The sequence below is a fragment of the Capricornis sumatraensis genome, chromosome 8 (assembly GCF_032405125.1).
Source record: "Capricornis sumatraensis isolate serow.1 chromosome 8, serow.2, whole genome shotgun sequence".
Classification (NCBI taxonomy): domain Eukaryota; kingdom Metazoa; phylum Chordata; class Mammalia; order Artiodactyla; family Bovidae; genus Capricornis; species Capricornis sumatraensis.
The window spans coordinates 7,448,672-7,471,128 of NC_091076.1; the positions used below are offsets into that span (position 1 = coordinate 7,448,672).

A 22,457-nucleotide genomic window follows, 5' to 3' on the forward strand; every position below is an offset into this window, starting at 1 on the left:
CCTGGGATTTCTTTGGAAGGACTGATGCTAAAGCTGAAACTCCAATACTTTAGCCACCTCATGCAAAGAGTTGACTCACTGGAAAAGACTCTGATGCTAGGAGGGATTGCGGGCAGGAGAAGGGGATGACAGAGGATGAGATGGCTGGATGGCATCACTGACTCGATGGACGTGAATCTGAGTGAACTCCGGGAGTCAGTGATGGACAGGGAGGCCTGGCGTGCTGTGATTCACGGGGTCGCAAAGAGTCGGACATGACTGAGCGACTGAACTGAACTGAACTGGAGCTTCCAGGAAAGCAATGTGGCCCTGCTGACATGGATCTCAGCTTGGTGAGAGTTCAGTTCAGACTGACCTCGAGAACTGTGAGATCATGAATGTGGGTTGTTTTATTTGTATTTATTTGGCTATGCCACATGGCTTGTGGTTTCTTCATTCCTCCACCAGGGATTGAACCCGGGGCCTCAGCAGTGATAGCAGTGAGTCCTAACCACTGGACCACCAGGCAATTCCTTGTGGGTTGTTTTATTTACTTTTCATCAAGTATTTTAATTGATTTTTTACTTTAAAAAATATTGATTTGGCTGTGCCAGGAGTCAGTTGCAGCACATGGGATCTCTGATCTTCCTTGCCGCACTTGAGGTCTTAGTTCCCCAACTAGGGATTGAACCTGTGCCCCCTGAATTGGGAGCATGGAGTCTTAACCACTGGATTGCCAGGTAAGTCCTTCTTCATGCATATTTAATAGAAAGCAAATATGCAGCCTATAATCAACTCCCAGACTGTAATTAACACACTCATTATTTCATAACATAAACCACCCCACAATTTGCTGGAAATGGATTTTATTAATAATAAGTCACATGATGAGATGCTTGGATGGCATCACCGGCTCAATGGACATGAGTTTGAGCAAACTCCGGGAGATAGTGAAGGACCGGGAAGCCTGGAGTGCTGCAGTACACAACTTCGCAACAGAACAATAATAAAGTTTGCTGGAAATTGATTTTAATAAGTCACATTATACAAAAGGATAGGAATATTCAAAGGGCACTTAGTGAAACACTGCTTTTTCCCACAAGGGCAGACAGAAAAAGTTAAGGCACAATGGATGCTCAGAAAACAGGAAGAAGCTGAAGAGTCAAAACAAGTAATCTGTGTACACACACACCCATCATGTCCCTCAGGCCCCTCAATCTATCAGATAAGAATTCACCTGGCATCAATACAGTGTGTGGGAGCAGATAACCGGAGGGCTAGGAGCCGGAGGGGCTGGGAGCCAGTGAGGTCTCCAGGAGAGATGAGATGTCCTCTAGCTGGGACATTCGGAAAGGCTGGAGACACCTATTCATTATGACAGATAACAAAGGCCCTACTGCTGGAGGGCAAGCCCCCCTGGAAACATCTGGAGTGTTCAAGAGCCAACAAAGGGAGGAGGAGGTGAGTGGGCTCTGACATCCGGAGACAAGAGGTTCACATTCCCTTCCCCACATTCTCCACCGGGAAGGGAAGACAAAGCAAACCCTGTGTCGGGCTGGACCTGCCTCCTTCCTGTGGAAAGTCCCTGGAAGCGCCCCAGTGGTGGTGGTGGGGGGGTGACCCCTGAGAAAGAGCCCAAGGCTGAGAGGCCAGCTCTTCTGGGAGGAGGCAGGAAGCTGTGGGCAGAGCCCCACTCAGGCCATATCCACCTCCTTACAAGGTCCCCGAGAAAGAAGAGACCCCTCCCGGCCAGGGACTTCCCGTGCATGGGCCTAGGGCTGGATGAAACCTCAGCACCATCCTGGAAGGAGCACCAGCAGCTCCAAGATGGTGGGGGCACCCTCGTGAGAAGCCTGAGTTTGCAGGCTTCGTGGAACCAAAGCAGATCAAAAAAAGATCAAAACTGAAACTGGAAGCCCCAAGGGGCTTTGGGAGCTCCTCCGGGTGTGGAGTGTGGGCCCGCGGGCTGGTGGGTCCACAAGGCAGCCACCTCCCAGCAGTGACATCACCGAAGATCAGCAAGCACGCTTTCCTGCTGGTCAGGGTCTCCTGCTCACGAGGGAGACCACAGTGAGGGGCACAGGGTCCCTCCAGTTCCACCGAGCTGGAGAGGGCTCTGTGGGGGCCTCACTGTCTGTGGAGGCCCCCAACCCTCTCCTTGCAGGGCCACGTCCCAGCCTGGCCACTTGAGCTGGAATGTGGGGATGTGGTCACCAACGTCCAGGGAAAAAACCAAAGACACACACACTCCTCTGGAGTGTCCTGAGCCGCGCTTCAGGCAGCACGATGCCCCCATGCTCTCCCACCTGCACAGCGGCCCTCAGCCTTGCTCCAGGCTGTCGGCGGCCTGGACCACGGTGTAGCTCCCCTGGCCCAGGGACAGCTGCCGGCTGAAGAAGGATGTGGTGCGTTTCGGTTTCACCCGCTTGATTGTCTCGCCTGTTTGGGGAACAAGAGGGACGCACTGAGGAGGGGGCCCCCCCCAGGGGAGGGCCCGGCTCCAGGGGAGCCCCTTCTGGAGCCTTCAGGCTGAGCTCCCCTCTTCACTCCCACCAGCTTCATGAGCCTCAGCCCCTCCCCCAACCCTCCCATAGTGAGAGCATGGGGCAGGGCGGGGGGCGGCCAGTCTCCTAAATCAGGTCACCAGTGTTTCCATTTGATGGTGGGCCTGCTGTGGTGTCTAAACCTGTTCAAAAAGAGACTGGAGAGGGGTACAAATGTCCAGCTAAAAAAGAACTCACAGGGATGTCCTAGATAGCACAAGGAATATGGTCAGTAACACTATTATAACTCTGTATGGTGACAGATGATAACCAGACTTAGGAGGATCACTTCATAACATTTAAAAATATTGAATCACTATGTCAAAATCACTATATATATGAATATATAATATGTCAACTGTAATTCAATTCTGGAGTAGGAAAGGGCAGCCCACTCCAGTATTCTTGCCTGGGAAATTCCATGGTCAGAGGAGCCCGGCAGCGTATAGTCCATGGGGTCGCAAAGAGTCAGACATGACTGAGCACACACATAATTCAATTACAAAAAAGAAGAAGAAAGAACAGACCAAAGTCACAAAATACCTATAGTACATACTACTGCCTGAAAATGATCCTCGATGAGACAGACAGACTTTTTCTAGGGGAGGGGGGAGAGGGTGGTGCTTGTGGAATTTTAGTTCCCCAACCTGGGATCGAACTCGGCAGTTGAAGCCTGGAATCCTAACCAGTGGACTGCCAGGAAAGTCCCTAAAAAGACTTCTTAAAAGTTAAGAATTTCCAGCCAGGTGATCAAGGTCAACATCTAAAGTCACGAATCATGCTGATAATGAATATGATGTGGTAAAAACGGCTCATCACCTCTGTGATCTTCCTCCCCCAAACCCTCACTCTTGTCTAATAATGAGAAAACAAGAGAGATTCCAGTAAAGGGGCATCCTACACTACGCCTGACCAGTCCGCCTCAAGACTTCAAAGTCCTCAAAACCAGGAAGGTCTGAGAAACTTGTCACAGCCAAGAGGAGCCTAAGGAGACACAGCAGCCACCTGAAGTGTGGTGTTCTGGACGGGACCTTGCATCTGAAAGAGGATGTTAGGGAAGGTGAAAACTAAGGACTTGAGTTAATTTACTGCATCGTGTCAGTTCATTAATTCTAACAAACATACCGTATTAACATAATACGTTAATTTTAAAAAGCAAGCGACAGAAGAAAAACAGGCAACAGAAATAAATGGTAACGCAAGAAGAAACTGCACGGAAAAACGGCCCCGCTTCACCAGCATCCAAACACCAACTCTGACGAGCTCACTGCCCTCAGGGTGATAACACCTGCTGTGAGGATGGAGAGGCAGGTGCCTCCTTCTCTCCTGGAGTGGGTACAGTGGGTGCATACTTTGACCTGGAGACCCCATTTCCAGTAATTTATCCTGAGGAAACAGTTACGGATTCCCGGTAAGGATTTGGCTACCAGGTAAGGTTTGCTGTTTATAGTAGCTGATGAACTACCAGTACAGTTGGCCCTTAGATAACAGGCGGGTTGAGAGGCCAACCCTCTGTGCAGTCGAGAATCCGAGTATGACTTCTAGCTGGCCCTTCATAGACCCACGGTTCCGTCTCACCCACCAGTTCAATCAACTGCAGATCATGTGTGTGTGTCTGTTAGCCACTCAGTCATGTCTGGACTCTTTGTGACCCTATGGACGGTAGCCCGCCAGGTTCCTCTGTCCACGGGATTCTCCAGGCAAGAATACTGAAGTGGGTTGTCATTCTCTTCTATAGGGGATCTTCCCGACCCAGGGATCAAAACTGTGTCTCCTGCATTGCAGGCGGATTCCTTGCCACTGAGCCACCAGGCAAAGCGTGCGTTCGGGCACCCATGTCATCTTTACCAGCTGCACTGATCCCACAGGGTGTGCATCCATCCTTCCTACACCCACAGCTTTAGTAACAGACACTACTCGTTTCTAGCTTTTCATGTCTGGATATGCTCGTGGACACAGCAGTGAGGGGCTCTTACTGCTGGGGGCCCAGAGGGAAGCCTCCGACTCTCCATCAAACGACGGGATGCTCGCACCCAGCCCTCGGCCCCCGCCAGGTCCTGCCGGCTGGAAGCTAACTCACTGCATCTGGAACTGCTCCCACTTCCAGAACTCCCCGTGGTGTGCGTGTGCACACGTGTAGGTGTGTGTGCACAGCACGAGGCGGTCACTCACCCTCCTCCACGTAGTCGATGGTGGAGAGATGCTGGATGCGGCTGCACACCACGCTGCCCTGCCTCCGCAGCTGGGGGCGCTGGTGAGGGGGTGGTGAGGAGCCAGAGGCCGAGGCGGGGCCGGCCTCCTGGGAGGCGGCGGGCTCCGCAGCCTGGCTCAGCTCGATGCAGTACTCGATGAGGCTGCTCATCAGCTCAGCCTGGGGAGGAGAGGGGGCCGGCGTGAGGCCTGGGGGGCTCTCTATTACCTGCTGCAGAGAGGATCCAGACCCACACGCCCTACCTGCCGGTGGGGGAGGCCAATGAGGAAACAAATACCTTTTATACAAAAGAAGGGGTCTGCTCTGTGGGCCAGGGGAGCCACCCCATTTGGGCTGACTTCAGCGGTCAGATTGTTGTTGTTTAATTGTGTAGTTGTGTCTGACTCTTGCAACCCCATGGACTGTAGCCCTCTAGGCTCCTCTGTCCATGGGATTTCTCAGGTAAGAATACTGGAGTGGACTGCCATTTCCTCCTCCAGGGGATCTTCCCGAAAGAAAGAAAGAAGAGTGAAAAAGCTGGCTTGAAACTCATCATTAAAAAAATAAATTCATGGCATCCGGTCCCATCACTTCATGGCAAACAGATGGGGAAAAAGTGGAAGCAGTGACAGATTTTATTTTCTTGGGCTCTAAAATCACTACGGATGGTGATAGCAGCCACGAAATTAAGATGCTTGCTCCTTGGAAGGAAAGCTATGACAAACCTAGACAGTGTATTAAAACCAGAGACATCACTTTGCTGACGAAAGTCTGTACAGTCAAAGCAATGGCTTTTCCAGTAGTCATGTATGGACGTGAGAGTCGGGTCATAAAGAAGGACCATAAAGAATTGATGCTTTCGAACTGTGGTGTTGGAAAAGACTCTTGAGAGTCCCTTGGACTGCAAGGAGATCAAACCAGTCCATCCTAAAGGAAATCAGTCCTGAACATTCATTGGAAGGACTGATGCTGAAGCTGAAGCTCCAATACTTTGGCCACCTGATGTGAAGAACTGACTCATTGGAAAAGACCCTGATGCTGGGGAAGATTGAAGGCCAATGAGAAGGGGGTGGTAGAGGATTGGGGTGGTAGGATAGCATCACCGACTCAGTGGACATGAATCTCAGCAAACTCCAGGAGATAGTGAAGGACAGGGGAGCCTGGCTTGCTAAATAGTGAGGTCAGCTGGGTGGGGTAGGCAGTTCCCCTGAACACATTCCTCAAGACTTCTCAACAGACTTGAAACATTACACACGTTGACATAAAAGGTAACGTGACCAGATGCTAGCGGGCAGGGTCTGGGCACCTTAGGGCGGGGACAGCCAGGGCTGGCAGAGCCACAGACAGAAAGTTGCCAGCAGGTGGCGTTGCCTAGGCAGGGCGTGTTCAGGGAGCCGGACACAGCAAGGACTGGGGTAGACACAGGCTGGCCTTGGACCCCAAGATGAGAACCCACTGGAGAGCAGGGTCAAAGGCCAAGGGGGCAGTCGGTGACTGCCCGCCCGATGGGGTGACCCGAGGCTGCTCCAGGGCAACACACGCTGCCCTGAGGAGGGTAAGCAGGGCAGGAAATTGGACGGGAGGTCCAGGCCCCACACATCCTCCGCTCCTCCCTGAGGGAGCTGCACGGAGCTGAGCACACCAGGCCGCCCTCTGAGATCCTCCAACACCGCCTGACGCTCCTGAGGTTGGGGGAGGCTGCCATTATAGCTCAGCCGCCTCCAACAAAATGAAATATTCATCCAGGATAAGACTCAGCAAGCTAGAAATGGAAGAGGACTTCCTTAACCTGATGAAAGGCCTCTATGAAGAAGGCACAGCCAACACCACGCTGACTTAGAGCAAGGCTGAAGGCTTTCCCCTCAGGCCCAGGATGCCTGCTCACCCGGACTCACCAGGTGAGACCCGTGCTGCAGGCAAGACCAGAGAGAGGCAGGCAGCCTGCCAAGTTAGAGGACAACTGCCTGCTTCATAGACAACGCTGAACGGTCCAGAGACAATCCCAAAGGAGCCTCAGAAAACCTGCTTTCAAGAGTGAGTTTCACAGGGTGATAGGATATGAGGAAAACAAAATCAACTGTGTTTCTGTACGCCACAGCCAACAACTGCAAAGTGAAATTAAAAAACGGTGTACCATCTCTGGGAGCACCAAACAAATAGGCAGGGGGATAAATCTAATAAAAGATAGATACGATATGTATGCTGAAAACCACAGAATGTTAGTGAAAGGAATCAAAGACAAATAAATGGAGATGTAAAATAAATGGACCGGGGGCTTCCCTGGTGGGTGAGTGGTAAAGAATACACCTGCCAATGCAGGAGACGTGGGTTCGATCCCTGATCCTGGAAGATCTCACATGCCAAGGAGCAACTAAGCTGGTGTGCCACAACTACTGAAGCCCGCGCACCTTAGAGCCTGTGCTCCACAGTGAGAGAAGCTGCCGCAATGAGAAGCTCTATACCAAAACTCTGAAGCAGCCAAGGCTCACCAAGACTAGAGAAAGCCCCTGCAGCAACGAAGACCCAGCACAAAGTGAAAGTCGTGTGTCCGACTCTTTGCGACCCCGTGGACTGTAGCCTGCCAGCCTCCTCTGTCCATGGGATTCTCCAGGCAAGAATACTGCAGTGGGTTGCCATTGCCTTCGCCAGGGATCTTCCTGACCCAGGGATCAAACCTGGGTCTCCTGCATTGCAGGCAAATTCTTTACTGTCTGAGCCACCAGAAAAGCCAAAAATAAATAAAATAAATAAAATTATTTTTTAATGTCATTTAAAATAAATGGACTGGAAGATTTTAAAATATCTCTTCAAAAGACATTGTTAAGAGAGTAATAAGTTGTAGACAAAGTTATGGGCTTCCCTGGTGGCTCAGAGGTTAAAGCTTCTGCCTGGAATGCGGGAGACCCTGGTTCGATTCCTGGGTCGGGAAGATCCCCTGGAGAAGGAAATGGCAACCCACTCCAGTACTCTTGCCAGGAGAATCCCATGGAGGGAGGAGCCTGGTAGGCTACAGTCCATGGGGTCGCAAAGAGTCGGACACGACTGAGCGACTTCACTCACTCAGACAAAGTTATAGACTTTGTCAAGTTATTAGACAAAACACTTGTAAAATATTTATCTGACAAGGGATTGGTATGCAGAACATATAATGAACTCCTATAGCTCACTAAGAAAACAAACAAGCCAGTTTAGGAACTTCCCTGGTGACACGAGGGATCAGAATCCGCCTGCCAATGCAGGGGACACAGGTTCGATCCCTGGTCCAGAAAGATTCCACATGCTGCAGAGCAACTAGGCCCATGCGCTGCAACGACGGAGCCTGCGTGCCACAACCAATGCAGCCCTTAGCGCCTGGAGCCCTTGTCGCTCTGCAACGAGAGGCCATCGCGATAAGAAGCCAGGGCACCGCAATGAAGAGTAGCCCCCGCCTGCTGCCACTAGAGAAAGCCTGCGCAAAACGCAATAAATACCCAGCACGGTCAAAACTAAAACACACAAATCAAACTATTTTACAAATTTCCCGGTTCTAACCAAGTGGAGAAATGATTTGTACAGACATTCCATCAAAGACCTACAGATAACAAATAAACACAGAGAAGGATATCAACGTCATAAGTCATAATGAAAATGCAAATGACAGCCACACTGACCTGTCACTACCACACAGTCATTATAATGGCAAACAAACAAACACTGACACCACCAAGTGCTGAGCGAGGATGCGGAGCACCTGGGACTCTCGGACGCGGCTGGAGGGACTGCGGGATAGCACAGTCCCTTTGGAAGACAGTTAGGTAGCTTCCAGTAAGGCTGTTATGATACAATCCTGCAACCCCCAGTCCTAGGTATTTACACAAGAGAACTGAAGGCATACGCCCACCCAACAGCCTGTACACAAATGTCTAGAGCAGCTTTATTCACAAAAGTCCCAAACTGGAAATATCCTTCAGTGGGTGAAGAGCTAACCTGTAGCTATACCCACCCAATGGAACGCTGCAGCAGCCAAAAGGAAAAAACCAGGACTTCGTGAAATGTGGACCGTCTCAGGGGCGTGAATCTTAGTGAAAGTGGCCAGGCTCAAAAGGCTGCAGAGAGTGTGTACACTGCACGGTTGGATCGCTATTTGTTTCTCATCTACCAATTGACAGGCGTTCGTGTGGTGTTCAGTTTTTTAGTTATGACACACAAAGCTCTATGAACATCTTAGTGTAAATCTGTGTGGGGACATATGTCTCTTTCTCCTGGGTAAATACAGTAAGTGTGTTTATATGACATTCTGAGGAAAGCAAAACTCTAGGTACAGCTAAGAGGAGGTATCAGATAGCAAGTGAAGAGATGAGTCTGAAATCATGAGAGATGTATATGAAACAATTAAAAAAAAGAGAGAAAACTCCAAAAAAAAATTAGCAGACTTCAACAAAGAGGACATCCAGATGGTGGATATATATGTAAAAGGTGCTCAACCTCATTTGTGTGTGTGTGTGTGTAGGGGGGGAATGCCACCTAAAATCACATGGAGATTTGGGGGTGATGGAAATAACGCCAATAAAAAATGGGCAAAAGATGTGAAGAGACGTTTCACTTCTAGGAGGATACGTGGACAGCAAATAAGCAGCTCTGTAGCTTGCCTGTGGTGGCGGTGGTCATGTGAACATGTTAAAACTCACCTCTCAAAACGGGTGCATTTTATTGTAAATTATATTTTGATAAAGTTGACTAGCAAGTAAAGAAAAGAAGCATGAGAAGATATCCCTCCTCAACCACCAGAGTGGCTGAAGGGACCAGTCGGCTCCTGGGCCTGAAGCTGGGCGTGCACACAGAGGACGCAGGCAGCACCTTCTGCCACATCAGAACTGGACACCCAAGGCCTGTCAGCAATGGGACGGAAAAGTCAAGGGGGGCACATTCATATGCGGGACCGCCCAGTGCAAGTGGGAGACCATGGCACTGGCACCTACAGTGGGGACAAGGATGGAGCTCTCAGATACAGGGCTGAGCGCGAGACTGGGCAGAACAGAACGCTCCGTGGGGACCCTCTGCCATAAAGTTCGAAGCCAGGCATAAAGACTCTGGGGTGGCACAAGTCAGGATGCGGGGGTCCCTTGGCGGGGGGCACGGCTGGGAGGCGGATCGAGGCGGGGTCTTTCTCAGTCTGAGAGGTGTTACATGGGTTTCTTTTTTAAATATATAATTTATTTATTTTTGGCTGCACTGGGTCTTCGCTGCTGCTTGGACTTTTCCCTAGCTGCGGTGAATGGGAGCTACTCTCCAGGCGCGGGCTTCTCATCGTGGCGGCTTCTCTTGTTGCGGAGTGTGGGCGCAGCAGCTGTGGCACACGGCCTTTTAGTTGCTCCTCGGCCTGTGGAATCTTCCTGGACCAGGGACTGAACCTGTGTCCCCTGCACTGGCAGGCAGATTCCTACCCCTTATGCCACCCGGGAAGTCTGTTATACGCGTTTCTTTTAGGGAATGTGTTGAGCTATATACACTTAGGAGTTGGGCACTTTTCTGTATTTATATTGTAATTCAATAAAATGGAGACTTCCCTGGTGGTCCAGTGGTTAAGAATCTGTCTTGCAATGCAGGGGACACAGGTTCGATCCCTGGTCAGGAACTAAGATTTCACGTGCTGCGGAGCAACTAAGCCCGTGCACTGCAACTACTGAGGCCGTGTGCTCCAGAGTCCACACGCCACAACTAGAGAATTCGTGTGCTGCGACGAAAGATCCCGCATGACGCGACAAAGATCATGCGTGCCGCAACTAAGACCCAGTGTAGCCGAATAAGCATATTTTTTAAAAGAAAAGGACATCTGAGATTTAAAAAACAAAAAACTGTGCTAAAGAAATAAAATAGGACATTTAGATTTAAAAAAAAAGAGAGACCTGGGTAATTCTCTGGTGTTCCAGTGGTTGGGACTTTGTGCTTTCACCACTCAGGGCCCAAGTCTGATCCCTGGTCAGGGAACTAGAATTCCACGGGCTCCAGTGTGACCAAAAAAAAGAAGTCTAGGCAAGTGATAAGGGAGGGGCAGAGGGAGCAGAGTGGCCGGGAGGGTTTAGAGGCTCAAGGCGGCGGCAGGAAGGGCCGTGTGCTTTCACCGATGGGGAGTCCCTGGAGCACATCTCTGTGCTTGGGGAGAGGAGTGCCGAGGCACGCAGTCCTGGAAGGGCCCTCGGCCGTGACCAAGGTGGGAGGAGAAGGAGCAGGGGTGGAGATTGGGGCGGGAAGACAGGGTGCTGAGCGCACAAGAGTGAAACAAAGGCACACTGGGCACACAGCGCTGGGCAGCCCCCCACCAACCACTGCCCCAACTGCCCCACCACCTGGGCCAGGCCTTCCCAACCCTCAAGGGTGGCTCCCAGACAGCAGGAGTCAGCTCCGGGGTGTCCAGGCCCTCAGCAGCCCTCTCACCTCTTTGCTAGCCAGGCTGAGACCTCCGATAGCCTGGGGGCCCCTAAGTCCACCCTCTCCATGCCCACCCCCACTGGGATGTGGGCAGCACCCACCCCTACCTGCTTCGAGTAGATCTTGAGGAGTTTGTTGACCGGTGTGCCCTCGTTGTCCCCGTCGAACTCCAGCCACAGCACAGACTCCTCCTCCTCGGGGGAGGTATGGTCCCAGGATAGTTCCTGGAAGCGCAGGCCCAGCAGGACATGCTGGCCAGCGGGAGACAGAGCTTGGACTCCTCTGGGCTGAGGCCTGCTGCCCTGCCCCATCCCCGAGGGCATCACCAGGAGGGGACACCTGGCCAGGCTATATTTACCTCCAAGGCTGAGCTGAAACTCAAGAGTGAGTTTCTCTTAGGAGAGGAATCCCTGCTTCCATCAGACCCTCAAGGAGGGCTGTGGTCCAGGAACTGAGACCCCCTAAGCCACAGCCCTTCTCACTAGTGGGACAAGCCCCTAAGAGCTGGGATGGGGGACAGGGGAGACCCTCCTTCCCCAGAGATCAGCTGGGTGGCATCTCGGCAGGAGGTGCAGCTGGGCCCGGCATGTCGGGGAGCAGGTGCCCAGGGAGGGCTGGGGTCCCTCTCTGGGGACCACCAGACGTCTCCCCCAAACTTGTCTGCTGGCATGGGAGGGACTCCCGCCCAGGTGCATAGAAGCCCCTGGGGCGGGCTGCCGACACCACTTCTACACAGGCTGAGACAACCAGCAGAGACATCCGGTGCCAAAAGCAGGAGGCAGAGCCAGACTCCAACAGCCAGGAGGGCTCCCAGTCGTGAGGCTTTTCCAGAAAACCACCAGTGTCCAGCCAGGCCCTGCCAGATGCTCTCCACCAGCTGCAGGCTGGGCAGGAAAGCTGACCCACAGCAGGCTCAACAAAGCCCCCAGAATGCCAGTGGAAGCCCCAGAGACATCTGAGAGAGGGAGGCCAGAAACGCTGCCCACCCTGCCCGAGGCCAACCACAGGCCCAAGGGAACCAGGAAGGCCTGGGTAAGGACCCCACTGCCCTCCTCTCCACTGAGGCGCCCGCTCCAGGTCCCCCCTGGAGGAGCAGGACATACCTTCTCCCTGCAGTCGATGACATGCACGCCATCCAGGCTGATGGCCACAGACACTGGCTTGCGCCCGCCCCGGTGCAAAAAGCCCTGGGCTGGCTTGTCAATCTCACCGTGGAAGAAGGCACACCTGGGGAGGGAAACTGGGGTTATTCTGTCCCCTCCAGCACCAAGAACAAGGCCAGGGTTGAGGTTCACCCACCAGTGGGTGCACTGGCCAGGCTGTGTCCCAGGCACCTGAGATGCTTATGCTGTTTGGGCGACTAAAGGTTAAGTGGAAACCCATCCCAGGGAGGGAGAAACAGAGGAGGTGGGTGAGAGGGAGGCTTTGTGGAGGTGGTGGCCTCTGAGCTGATCAGGCAGGACAGGAAGGCTGGAATAGACAGAGGACAGGAGGGGAACTGGGTGGCACAGAGTGAGCTGGGCACCATGGACAGAAGGCAGAGCATGAACACAGGCGTGAGACAGAGTGAGTGACGTTCCAGGAATGGCCAGGAGCCTGAGAGCTCAGAAATGGGAGCTGAGGCTCTGGAGGCTGGGAGAGCCTGGAGGCTGAGGCTGCCCACCGTCCCCCCATGGGCTGCTCAGGCAGGGAGGCCACTTCAGGATTTGATGCTGACAAAGGGAAGGGGGCCAGGGGCCTTGGGACACCCAGGCACTGAGCTGCCACCCTCTCCCTCCTGCCCCATCGTGGCCTGTCACACTCCGGCTGCCCTGGGCCCTCACCCCTGGCTAAGCCAGTGAAAGCAGAAGTGTAGTCGCTCAGTCGTGTTAAACTCTTTGAGACCTTATGGACTGTAGCCTGCCTAACTCCTCTGTCCATGGGATTCTCCAGGCAAGAACACTAGAGTGGGTTGCCATGCCCTCCTCCGGGGGATCTTCCCAACCCAGGGATCAAAGCCGGGGAAATCCTGCAGCCTCAGGAGGGGACTGGAGACAAGCCCGCTCCGCCTTCAGTTCTGAGCTCGGCGGAGGGCTCCCCCTCTGGGCAGACTCCTGACTCCACTGAGGAAACTGAAGCGACAGGAAGAGCAGCCACTGGCCCGCCCTCACCTCAACTCCTCACTCGATCGGGTCCTCTCTGTCTGCACACACGCCTCTCGCCCACCATGGCAGCGGAAGACCTCCTCCCGCACCCACAGCGGTTCCACCCCTGGGCTCCATCTCACAGGGAGGCTCCCGAGAGAGCTGGTTCCACGGACTGTCACTGATTCTTTTTCTCTCGCTCCACCCACTGCCGCCTTCACGATGCGGGAGCCAAGGTCAATGATCAGCCACACAGGCCATGTTGAACTCGACCTTGCAGCAGCAGCACCTGAAACTTGGTCATTCTTCCTCCTCAACCCTTCCCTTCGCCGTGCTGGCTGGCGTCCCCTGCCTGGTCCACACTCACCTCTGCGGCCATTCCTTGGGGCTCCTGGCTGATGACTCATTCACTACCTGACTCTCTTCCCAGAAACCCAAGGGCTTGCCCGGAAGCGCCACTTGAGGGTCTGGCAAGCATCTCAAAATCAACACATCCAAAGACAAGCCCCTGATCTGCCTTGACCTGCACCCCTCCCCACCCTGCCCGTCCCGTCTCAGCTGGTGACTCCACCTCCCAGCTGCTCAGGCAGAAATCTGGAGTCCCCTCGGCCTGTTCCCCTTCGCCTCCTCTCCTGCACACCTGGCGAGTTCCTTCAGCTCCGCCCGCAACACCTCTGGAACCCGACCACCTCTGGAATCCCCCCGCCTGCGGCACCACCACCGGCCTGAGCCTCGGCACTCTCTGGAGTGTGGCCACCGTCCTCACGGCTCATCCTGCCCACCCGCGGCCTGTTCTCTGCTTCTACTGTTCGCTGTCTCTCTTGCCCCTAGAACAGCCTCTTCACGGGCAGGAACGGTCGTCACCAAGGGGTCTCTAGCACCTCAAGGGTGCTGGCACCCAGTAGGTACCCAAGAGCTAAGGGCTAGAAATGCCTGTGTGAACGAGAGCTGGCAGGTCCACGGGCCAAGTGACTGTAGCAGGAGTGAGGAGAGGACCTGCCCGGTGTCCGAGCTCATGACAGGGGAGCGGGAGGAAGTGTCCAGCCCGGGACCCATGGAGCCTGAGGTGCTGGCATCTAGACGCACCTCAAGTGAGGACAGAGCTCAGTGGGATTGGAGATGGGTTCACGGGCCAGGGAGGGACACAGCACCCGGGGCTGTGGCCGCACTTGGGAGCTGCTCACCCGTAGAAGGGCAGCTCGTGGCACTTGAGGAGGTAGGCGCGGTAGTGGGGGCTCAGGGAAGCCTCGTGCTCGCCATCGCTGCCGGCCACCTCCTGCACCCGGCGGTAGGCGTTCAGCAGACCCTGCTCGCCCGTCCCGGCCTTGGCGCCACGGCCCCGAAGAGCAGCAAAGAACCCGTGGCTCCGCTTGCAGAGGTGGGCAGGGAGGAAGGAGTCCAGCTTCTCCCTGTGGAGGAAGGGAGATGGGGCTGGGCTGAGGATGGCTCTGTGTCTGCAGGCTGGGAAGATACCGTGGTCCTGGGGTGCGGGGAGCATGGGGCGCGCCTGGACACGAGCCCCCAGAGAGCCCACTGCCCCCATCCCTGCAGCGCGCCTGGTTGGCGAGAGGCCAGAAGGCAAAGCCAGGAGACAAGATGAGAGCTGAAACCAGGCCCACCCCAGAAGCAGACCGTGACCAGAGGGTCTCGGGGCCAAGTCTGTGTCACCGAGTCAGGAAGCTTTGGATTCCTAAGCCAGCAATTTTACAATCAAAAGATAGTGCAAATGACCTAGAGCCGTCAATGTTTCGTTCTGCTAAACAGAGATGTTAAAAAAATCACCACCAGCACAGGCTCATGAAGGAAAGGGCATTTTCAATCACACAGACTCAAGAATCCTGGTGTGACAGCGCCGTGTCTCCCCCTCAGGCAGCCCTCTGACTGTGGCTGGGCGCCGCCCCTTCCAGTGGACCGCAGCTGGGGCTCGGGGCATGAGAGCCGGTTCAAGCCCGTTTCAATGACAGGGATCCCTGCTCATACAGATGGGTGCTGACACGTGCTTGGCACATGGCAGGGGCCGAACAAACAGTTGCAGTTGTCATTTTCATTGAAGAGGGGAGGAGGCTTCTGGAGGAGCAAGACTCCAGGCCACGGGGAAGGGTGGCCAGCCCTGCGGCCCTGACACAGGAAGGAACGTGATGCGGGGAGAGGCCTGGCCATAGAGCAGCAGGAGGAGGGGCATCCAGGGGGCTGCCCCCCGACTTCTCTGCTTCCAGCCCCAGCTCCCCCTTGTCGTTTGGAAATCCGGCCTCCTACCCTCAGTCCATGGGGTCTGTGCAGGCTCATGGAGGGTCCAAGGGAGGATCTGGACCTCAGCCAATCAGTGTCCCGGCCACTCTGTCTCCTTTGGGTGGACCTGGGCCCAGCCGTCATCATCAGATGAGTCTCAGGGCTCTGGTCATGTGAGGGATGAGGTCTCTTCTTGCCAACGTGCAACTACTGTGGCCACCTGGCCATTGTGTGGCAGGAGCTTGCCTGAGTGCAAGCTGGTCCGGAGGACAAAGGGCTGGGCAAGGAGAGCGAGGACCGGTCTGGTGGGTGGGAGGGCCCCAATCAGAGCCCCTGAACCTCAGTCACCCTCCATTGTCTCAGTTGCTCAGTGGTGTTCGACCGTTTGTGACCCTGTGGATTGTAACCCGCCAGGCTCCTCTGTCCATGGATTCTCCAGGCAAGAATACTGGAGTGGGTTGCCATTTCCTTCTCCAGGGCATCTTCCTGACTCAGGGATCGAACACGGGTCTCCTTCATCTCCTGCACTGCAGGTGGATTCTTTACCCATCGAGCTACCCGAGAAACCCTCAGTCACCCTGGACTCATCTATTTCCTGACAAAGTCCTTCAAGTCCAAACAGTCTGAGCTGGGTCTGCTGTCACCTGCAATAGGACCAGACATGCCATCACAAGAGCCGTGATTTCTATGGCTGCCAGCCTCAAGCCAGCTCAGCTGGGAGCGTTCAGGCTCCGCTGAGTTTGGGTGGCCCTGCTAGGCCCCAGCTGTTAGTCACCGGGCACAGGGCCCGGTCTCTGCACATCCTTCCCCCCGCAACACAGCTATACACCGAAGGGCTGGTGTGGGGAGGAACCCTGAGTCTAGAACAGGCTGTATTTCAAGTACATCCTCATTGCAATTATCACTAAACCTCAGGATTCATCCACGGAGGTCAGAGGCAGGCCTGGTCTACTTCCCGGGTAGACTCAATTGTCACAACCCCAGGCCCTGCAAATCAAAGAGCACAGTTTCTTGAGAGACAGCTAGGAAGCATGGAGCCAGCACGCTGGAGTGTCAGGAAATGGGGCCTCTTCCCTGGAGTTCAGGACTAAATCAGACAATCAGTGGCAACTGGGACTCAATGTGGTCAGTCCCTGGCGATGACTTCCAAGAGAACAAGCCCAACTCCCTCTGACCTCAGACGGGGGCTGGGCTCCACCCTTGTGCACAAGAAGGGGTCCTCTCACGGGTGTCACTTCACCTGTCTCCCACTGCCCAGGCCTCTCAGCCCAGAGCAGCTGAGGAAGAGGAGGTCAAGAGAGGTGGGGTGACTTACTCAAGGTCACATAGCATCAGGGCCTCGGACTCCAGGACCTGGCAAGAGCACCTGCAACCAGGATTCCAAGACCAGGGGCTCCCCTCCATGGGCCCTCACCTCAGGGCGCAGGCGGTGGGCTGGCCAGGCTGGTAGGGCCCGAGCTGCACGCGGCACACCAGGGCGCCCAGGGCCTCGCAGTCCTCCACGTCGCAAGGGTACCGGGCAGCCAGCACGTTGCCCTTGGCCTCCTCGTAGAGCAGCCGCAGGACCTCCTTGTCATGGATCTGCGAGCCGGTGCGGCAGAGAGGAATGGCTCAGTCCAGAGGGACACCCGTGTCCAGGGGCCAAGGGATCGCTGGACACCCTGGGGAGGTGGTACTGCCTGGGGCTCCCTGCCTCACCTGGAGCTCCCGCCGTTTGGGGAAAAACACGTTTCTCCGGAACTGTAGGGAAGGCTCATCTGGGGAGAGAGGAGGGGGTTGCTGGCCGCCCTGCACAGCCACCCTGCCTTCCCTGCTGAGTGACCCAGTCTCCTTAGTTCCCGAGTCTTCTCCACCACCGCTCAGGAAACCCCAGAGCCATCCAGAGATGGGGGTGTGTGGCTTATCTCGAGGTGCTCACTGTTCCCCCCAGCCCACCCTATCCTGGGCTCCCCTCCCCTGAGGGAGATGCCGGCCCTGCCCTCAGCGAGCGCAGCTCCATCTGCCAGGGGCGGCCTGGCTGGGCCGGGAGGTCACACCCCAGACCCAGGTGGGCCCCCGAGCCAGGGACGCACAGGCAGCAGCACTGACCCATGGCCACATCGTCATCCGGGGCGTCGGTGAATCGCAGCAGCAGCTCCTGCCACTGGCGGCCCAGCTTGTAGGGCTGGTGCTTGGGCTTCAGCTGCACCTCTGCGGGAGGAGAGGGAAAGCGGCCGTGAAGCCGTGAGCAGCGCAACTGCCCACACTCACAGCAGCGACGACGCACTCAGGGCCAACGTTCACCGAACCATTTCAAGTGCTTTACAGCAACTGCCCTGAAATAACCCTACTCTCACTTCATCCACGGGAAAAATGAGGCTCAGAGAGGTTAAGGTGTTTGTCCAAACAGCAAGTGAGAGGGGGTCAGGTTCCAGGCAGCCAGTCCGACTATTCCCTACAGTGCCCACCGTGGGCTGTAGCCGAGAGGCTGAGGCAGCTGGAAGGTGCTGGGGGTGGCCGTCCTGCTGCCCCTGGCACTACCTGGAAAGCAAAGCCCAAAGCTGGTGATAGGGTCAAAGGCCCAGGGAGCTGTTCTCCCTGTTCCCAGCCCTGCCTGGGCCTCTCCCTTGCCAGCCCCCACCCAAGCATGTCCCCTGGGGGCTCTGGGCTCCAGATGGCCTTACCCCAAGCCCCGGCAGCTCAGAGGACTCCCGTTATCAGTATGGAACTGTGGTCCCACACTTCCAGATGGGGCCTTCCTGCCTAGAGGCTGTCCCCTCAGCAAGACGGACTGTCCCTGGAGAACTGTTCCACTCGGACTGACAATGGCACCCAGAAGGTCAAACCCTCCCAAACATCCAGCTTGAAGGGTGGCTCCAGCAGGCGGCACCCCTCCCTGCCTCACGGCCCTGGGGCGTGGGTCACTGCCACACCCACTCTGGGGGCGGACTGGGGCCAACAGTCCTGAGGGCCCACGTCAAAGCTGAAATGGCCTTTTAGCCTTCCTGAACCCAGCCTGGGAACAGAGTGGGCGCTGACCCCGTGCTGGGGCCTCTTGGCTGGGGTGGTGCCCAGCATAACCCACTGGCCACACAGGCAGCCCATTCATGTTCTTGTGAGGGGGCAGACGGAATGCGACGAGGAGGGAGTAGGGGAGGAAGTCAGCTGGCTGACTGCAGAGGCAGGAGCTGAAGGCCGGGCAGGGGCCACATGAAACCACCCCCCCACCAGTTTTCCAGAGACACAAGCAGAGGGGCCTGCAGTCCTATCCAGTAGCCAGAGGGTGAAGGTGGGATGGCTGAGCTGGGTGGGGAGCGGCCGAGACAGACTGGTCAGCAGGAAGAGGGTGGGCGAGAGCAACAGCTGGGCAGGAAGCTCCCACTGGTGGGTGGGGGTGGGGAGACAGGCATTCCCCTTCCCACCAAGCCAGCATATCTTCCCTCCAGGGCAGAGGCACAAACTCCTAGGGGCCCAGGCACCAGGCACACCCTTCTGACCCTGCTTCTCTACAAGGGAGAGTATCTAATCCCAAAACAAGCCTGGCCCCGGCACCAGTTGGAGCATCCTCTCCCTGGCCCCTTTCCCAACCAAGTCAGCAGGCTAGTGGCCCTGTTCGGAGGCCCCCGGGGGCTCTCTGCAAGCCCGCCACACATCCCCCAGGCCTAAGGGCTGGAGAGCCCCCACTGCCCTCACTCTTGCTACACCCCCGCCTCGGGATCTCAGCCTGAAAAAGCAGGACAAAGTGATCAGAAACCGGGCAGGGCTGGAGGGTCCCTGCAGAGAAGCTGGGTTCCCACTCATCATCCCCGCCCTCAGGAAAAGTCTCACCCTTGGGGTGGCTGCGTCCTGGGCCAGGTCCCACCTTCCTCCCAGCCTCCAAAGAGCAGGGTACAGTTCAAAGAGGCTGGCTGGGGGCCCATCCAGGCCTCTGTTCTGATCTCTGTCCCACCACTCAATGCCCCCGCTGCTCCAAACCTCAATTTCCTCATCAATATGACCAGGTTGGGCCATGAGGATAAGGTGAAATTCTACTTGCAAAATGCCAGCTCAGGTTGTGGCATGGACCACGTGCTCTGTGAACGTGCACGGCTCCCTCCCTGTCCCTCATCCCGCTCCTCCTGATGCTCAGGCTCCAGCAGCCCTGAGGTAAGAGGCAGGCACGGCCTCTCCTCTGCCACCAGCACCAAGAAAGGAGACGGGGGCAGAGGAGCCAGGCATCATTCCAGGGCTCTGGGTCCTGGAAGCCATGGGTGGCTCCAGGACACATGAGTCCCACCTTTCCCTGAGGTATAGTGGCCAGAGGTTCTAGAAGCTGCCCCCTCCTCCCCTGCCAGTGCCCTTCCAGCCCCCTGACCTGGGCTTCTCAGTGTCAAGCCTTACCCAGCAGAGGGGAGACGAGCCAGAGTGCGAAGGCGTCCAGGGCGATGTCTGGAAGCTGTAGGACCTCGCGGATGGCCCGATGCAGCTCGTGGGCACTGAGTGAGGGCAGGTTCTCCACGGCCAGGGGCACCATCGAATCATCCGCCAGGTACACCAGCACGTCGGCTGCTGCAATGTGGGCCGGGCAAGGTCAGCTGGGCCAGCTGGGCCAGGCATGCCATCTAAGCATCTTCCATTCCCCTGCTGGGGTTGGACCCTGTAACCCTTGGGGTGACCAAGGCTACACTCTGGAGGCAAAGCCCCAGCATCCCCGAAGGACCCTGTGAAGAGTGCTTGTTAGCTCCATGCTGTCAACGCAGAGGCCCTGGGTTCGATCCCTGGTCAGGGAGCTAGATCCCATGTACCTCAACTAAGAGTTCACATGCCACAACTAAAGATCCTGCACATGGCAACTAAGCCACGGTGCAGCCGAAATAAATACATAATTTTTTTTTAAGTCTGTTAGGACTTACTGGAGACCCTCAAACCACCCAGAAAGCCAGCAACTCTGGCTCAGGAATCAGCCTTGTCCCACCCTAAGCCCCCAAAGTTTCAAACTGGGGCTTCATCCCCAACACACTCCCCCTGCAGCCTCAAGGACTCTGCTGTGATTCTCCCCTGAAAGAGAACATTCCACAGGTGGAACTGAGGCAGAGAGAGACTGAACCCATCCTGAAGTTACAACAGTTAGTAAATCGAGCAAGGAGGGAGAGAGCTGGTGACACGCTATTACCTTAAACAAGCCACTATCTCTCTCTGGCCCAAGCTAACGTGGGGACAGAGGATTCCCAAGGCCACCCTGCAGTATAGCAAGTTTCAGGGTTCAGTCTGCTTAGGATTCTTCAAGCCTCAGGACTCAACACGATGGCCTTTCAAAAGAACTTAAGTCTTAAACAGGCCAGCTGAGGTACAACCCTGAAAGTTGAGTGTTCCCTGGTGACAGCATTTGGATGCCTGTTTGGAGCCTGGAGCCCAATGGAGACCCTTGGAAGGGCAGCTAGATTCAAATCTCTATCACTGGAACCACAGGCACCGTGAAGAAGCCCTGAGGGCTCCAATCCTGACTGGCCTCTGGCTGGCTGACTGACTTCAGCCAGTCAGTGTGTCACATGCCTCGGGTGCCAAGTAGGGCTAATTCCTATCCCCCACTACCCCACCCAGAGCTTCTGTGAATCAAATGAGGTGAAGCCTGTGAAACACAAAGGTATAGTTTATTACTAACACAAATGAAGGTGCTTTTTGGATCCCCAGTCTGTTCGGTTCTAACAGTCACTTTCTTGAGAGATCATAAAATAATGTCCAGTTCAGTCAGTTCAGCTGTCGCTTAGTCGTATCCAACTCTTTGCGACACCATGGACTGCAGCACGCCAGGAGGCTGAAATTCAGGGGGACGTCTGGGGCAGTGAAGGCTCCAGTGTCCTGTACTTAACTTCTCTAGGGCCCAATTTCCTTCCTATAAAATGTAAATAATGATTCCTGTTTTCAAAGGACTATTTACCAAACAGAGAAAGTGAATATGTCACTTTTCATTCATGAGATTTCATGTGAATTTCACAGCTACCTAAGGTTTTACAAGTGGGGAAAATTTACAAGTGAGTACCCAACTTTGCAAGTAGCCTAGTGACAGAGCCCAGGTCCTCGGACTGACTTGTCACTTTTCCACATCCCAACTGACCTTATTTGTCAATTAATAAATAAAATTCTCTTCAATGACAGAGATGATGAGCCAGGGCCACTTCCTCGGGGCTGGAACCCTAGGAAGGTACGGTGGGGTGGGGACTAGGGTCAGGGACCCACCTCGGGCTCCCACGGAGGACACACTGCTTCGATGGGACCGATCAGCTGGGCCGGGCTGCCCGGTACTGCCTTCTGGCCCGTCCATCTGCAGAAGAAAAGAGAAAAAAGTTGTTCCTGGAGAGTCCAAGGATGGGGGTGCTGGGAAGCCCTTCAAGCTGTCACTGAGGAAGGAAGGGGTTCAGAGCTGATCTACGAAGGTGAACACCAGGGCTGAAGGCACAGGGGTTCAGACTAGCGGGGTGAGGGGTTGGGGCGGGGGGGTTCCTCAGTCAACTTTAGATGGAGGCTGGTGGAAGGAATCGGGGCCGTAGTGGTCAGGAGAAGGGTCAAGCTCGGCTCGCCAAGATGCCCAGGCAGGACACAGCACACCCCTGTCAGGGGCGGAGGCCCATGCAGGGCGTCGCCGCTCTCTCACCTCACAGGAACGCAGCGCCCGCTGCCTCAGTCCAGGTTCCTGCCCTGACCCGGGCCCCCAGGTGCCGCTGCGTCCTCGCTGCCCGCCGAGACACAGGATCCCGCCCGCGCTCCGGTTCCCGGGGATGCGACGCGGAAGCCCGAGCGGAGGAAGCGCGGCCCGCACGGCCCCGCCTCTTCGGCCCGCGCGAGCCAATCGGAGCCCGGGCCCGCTGCGCACGCGCCCTGCCTCCCGCCCGCGCGCGCACGCCCCTCGCAGGCTCGCTCTTATCCTGGCCGCCCGCCTAAGGCTCCTGGTGGCCGACTGAAGAAACTGACTCGCCACCTACCAGAGTGACGCGGGGGGGCCCGTGATCCCCACACACAGGCCCCGTC

At 55.7% G+C, this 22,457-nt stretch overlaps 1 protein-coding gene across 3 annotated transcripts; it reads right to left on the minus strand.

Annotated features, from left to right (window-relative positions):
• Positions 1 to 902: 902 nt before the first annotated feature.
• On the minus strand, positions 903 to 21,753 carry FRMD8 (FERM domain containing 8). 3 transcript variants are annotated; one of them, XM_068977849.1, is made up of 10 exons: positions 21,669 to 21,753; positions 19,833 to 20,000; positions 17,562 to 17,663; positions 17,172 to 17,230; positions 16,888 to 17,054; positions 14,429 to 14,653; positions 12,225 to 12,348; positions 11,229 to 11,372; positions 4,695 to 4,893; positions 903 to 2,418 (listed from the first exon to the last, which is right to left on the minus strand). In XM_068977849.1, the coding sequence occupies exons 1-10, from the start codon at positions 21,751 to 21,753 to the stop codon at positions 2,300 to 2,302; spliced, it is 1,392 nt and encodes a 463-aa protein (XP_068833950.1). In that variant the 3' UTR covers positions 903 to 2,299. The 3 variants fall into 3 exon arrangements, with proteins under 3 accessions (XP_068833950.1, XP_068833952.1, XP_068833951.1); XM_068977851.1 differs by lacking the exon at positions 19,833 to 20,000; XM_068977850.1 differs by lacking the exon at positions 17,562 to 17,663.
• Between the last annotated feature and the right edge of the window lie 704 nt (positions 21,754 to 22,457).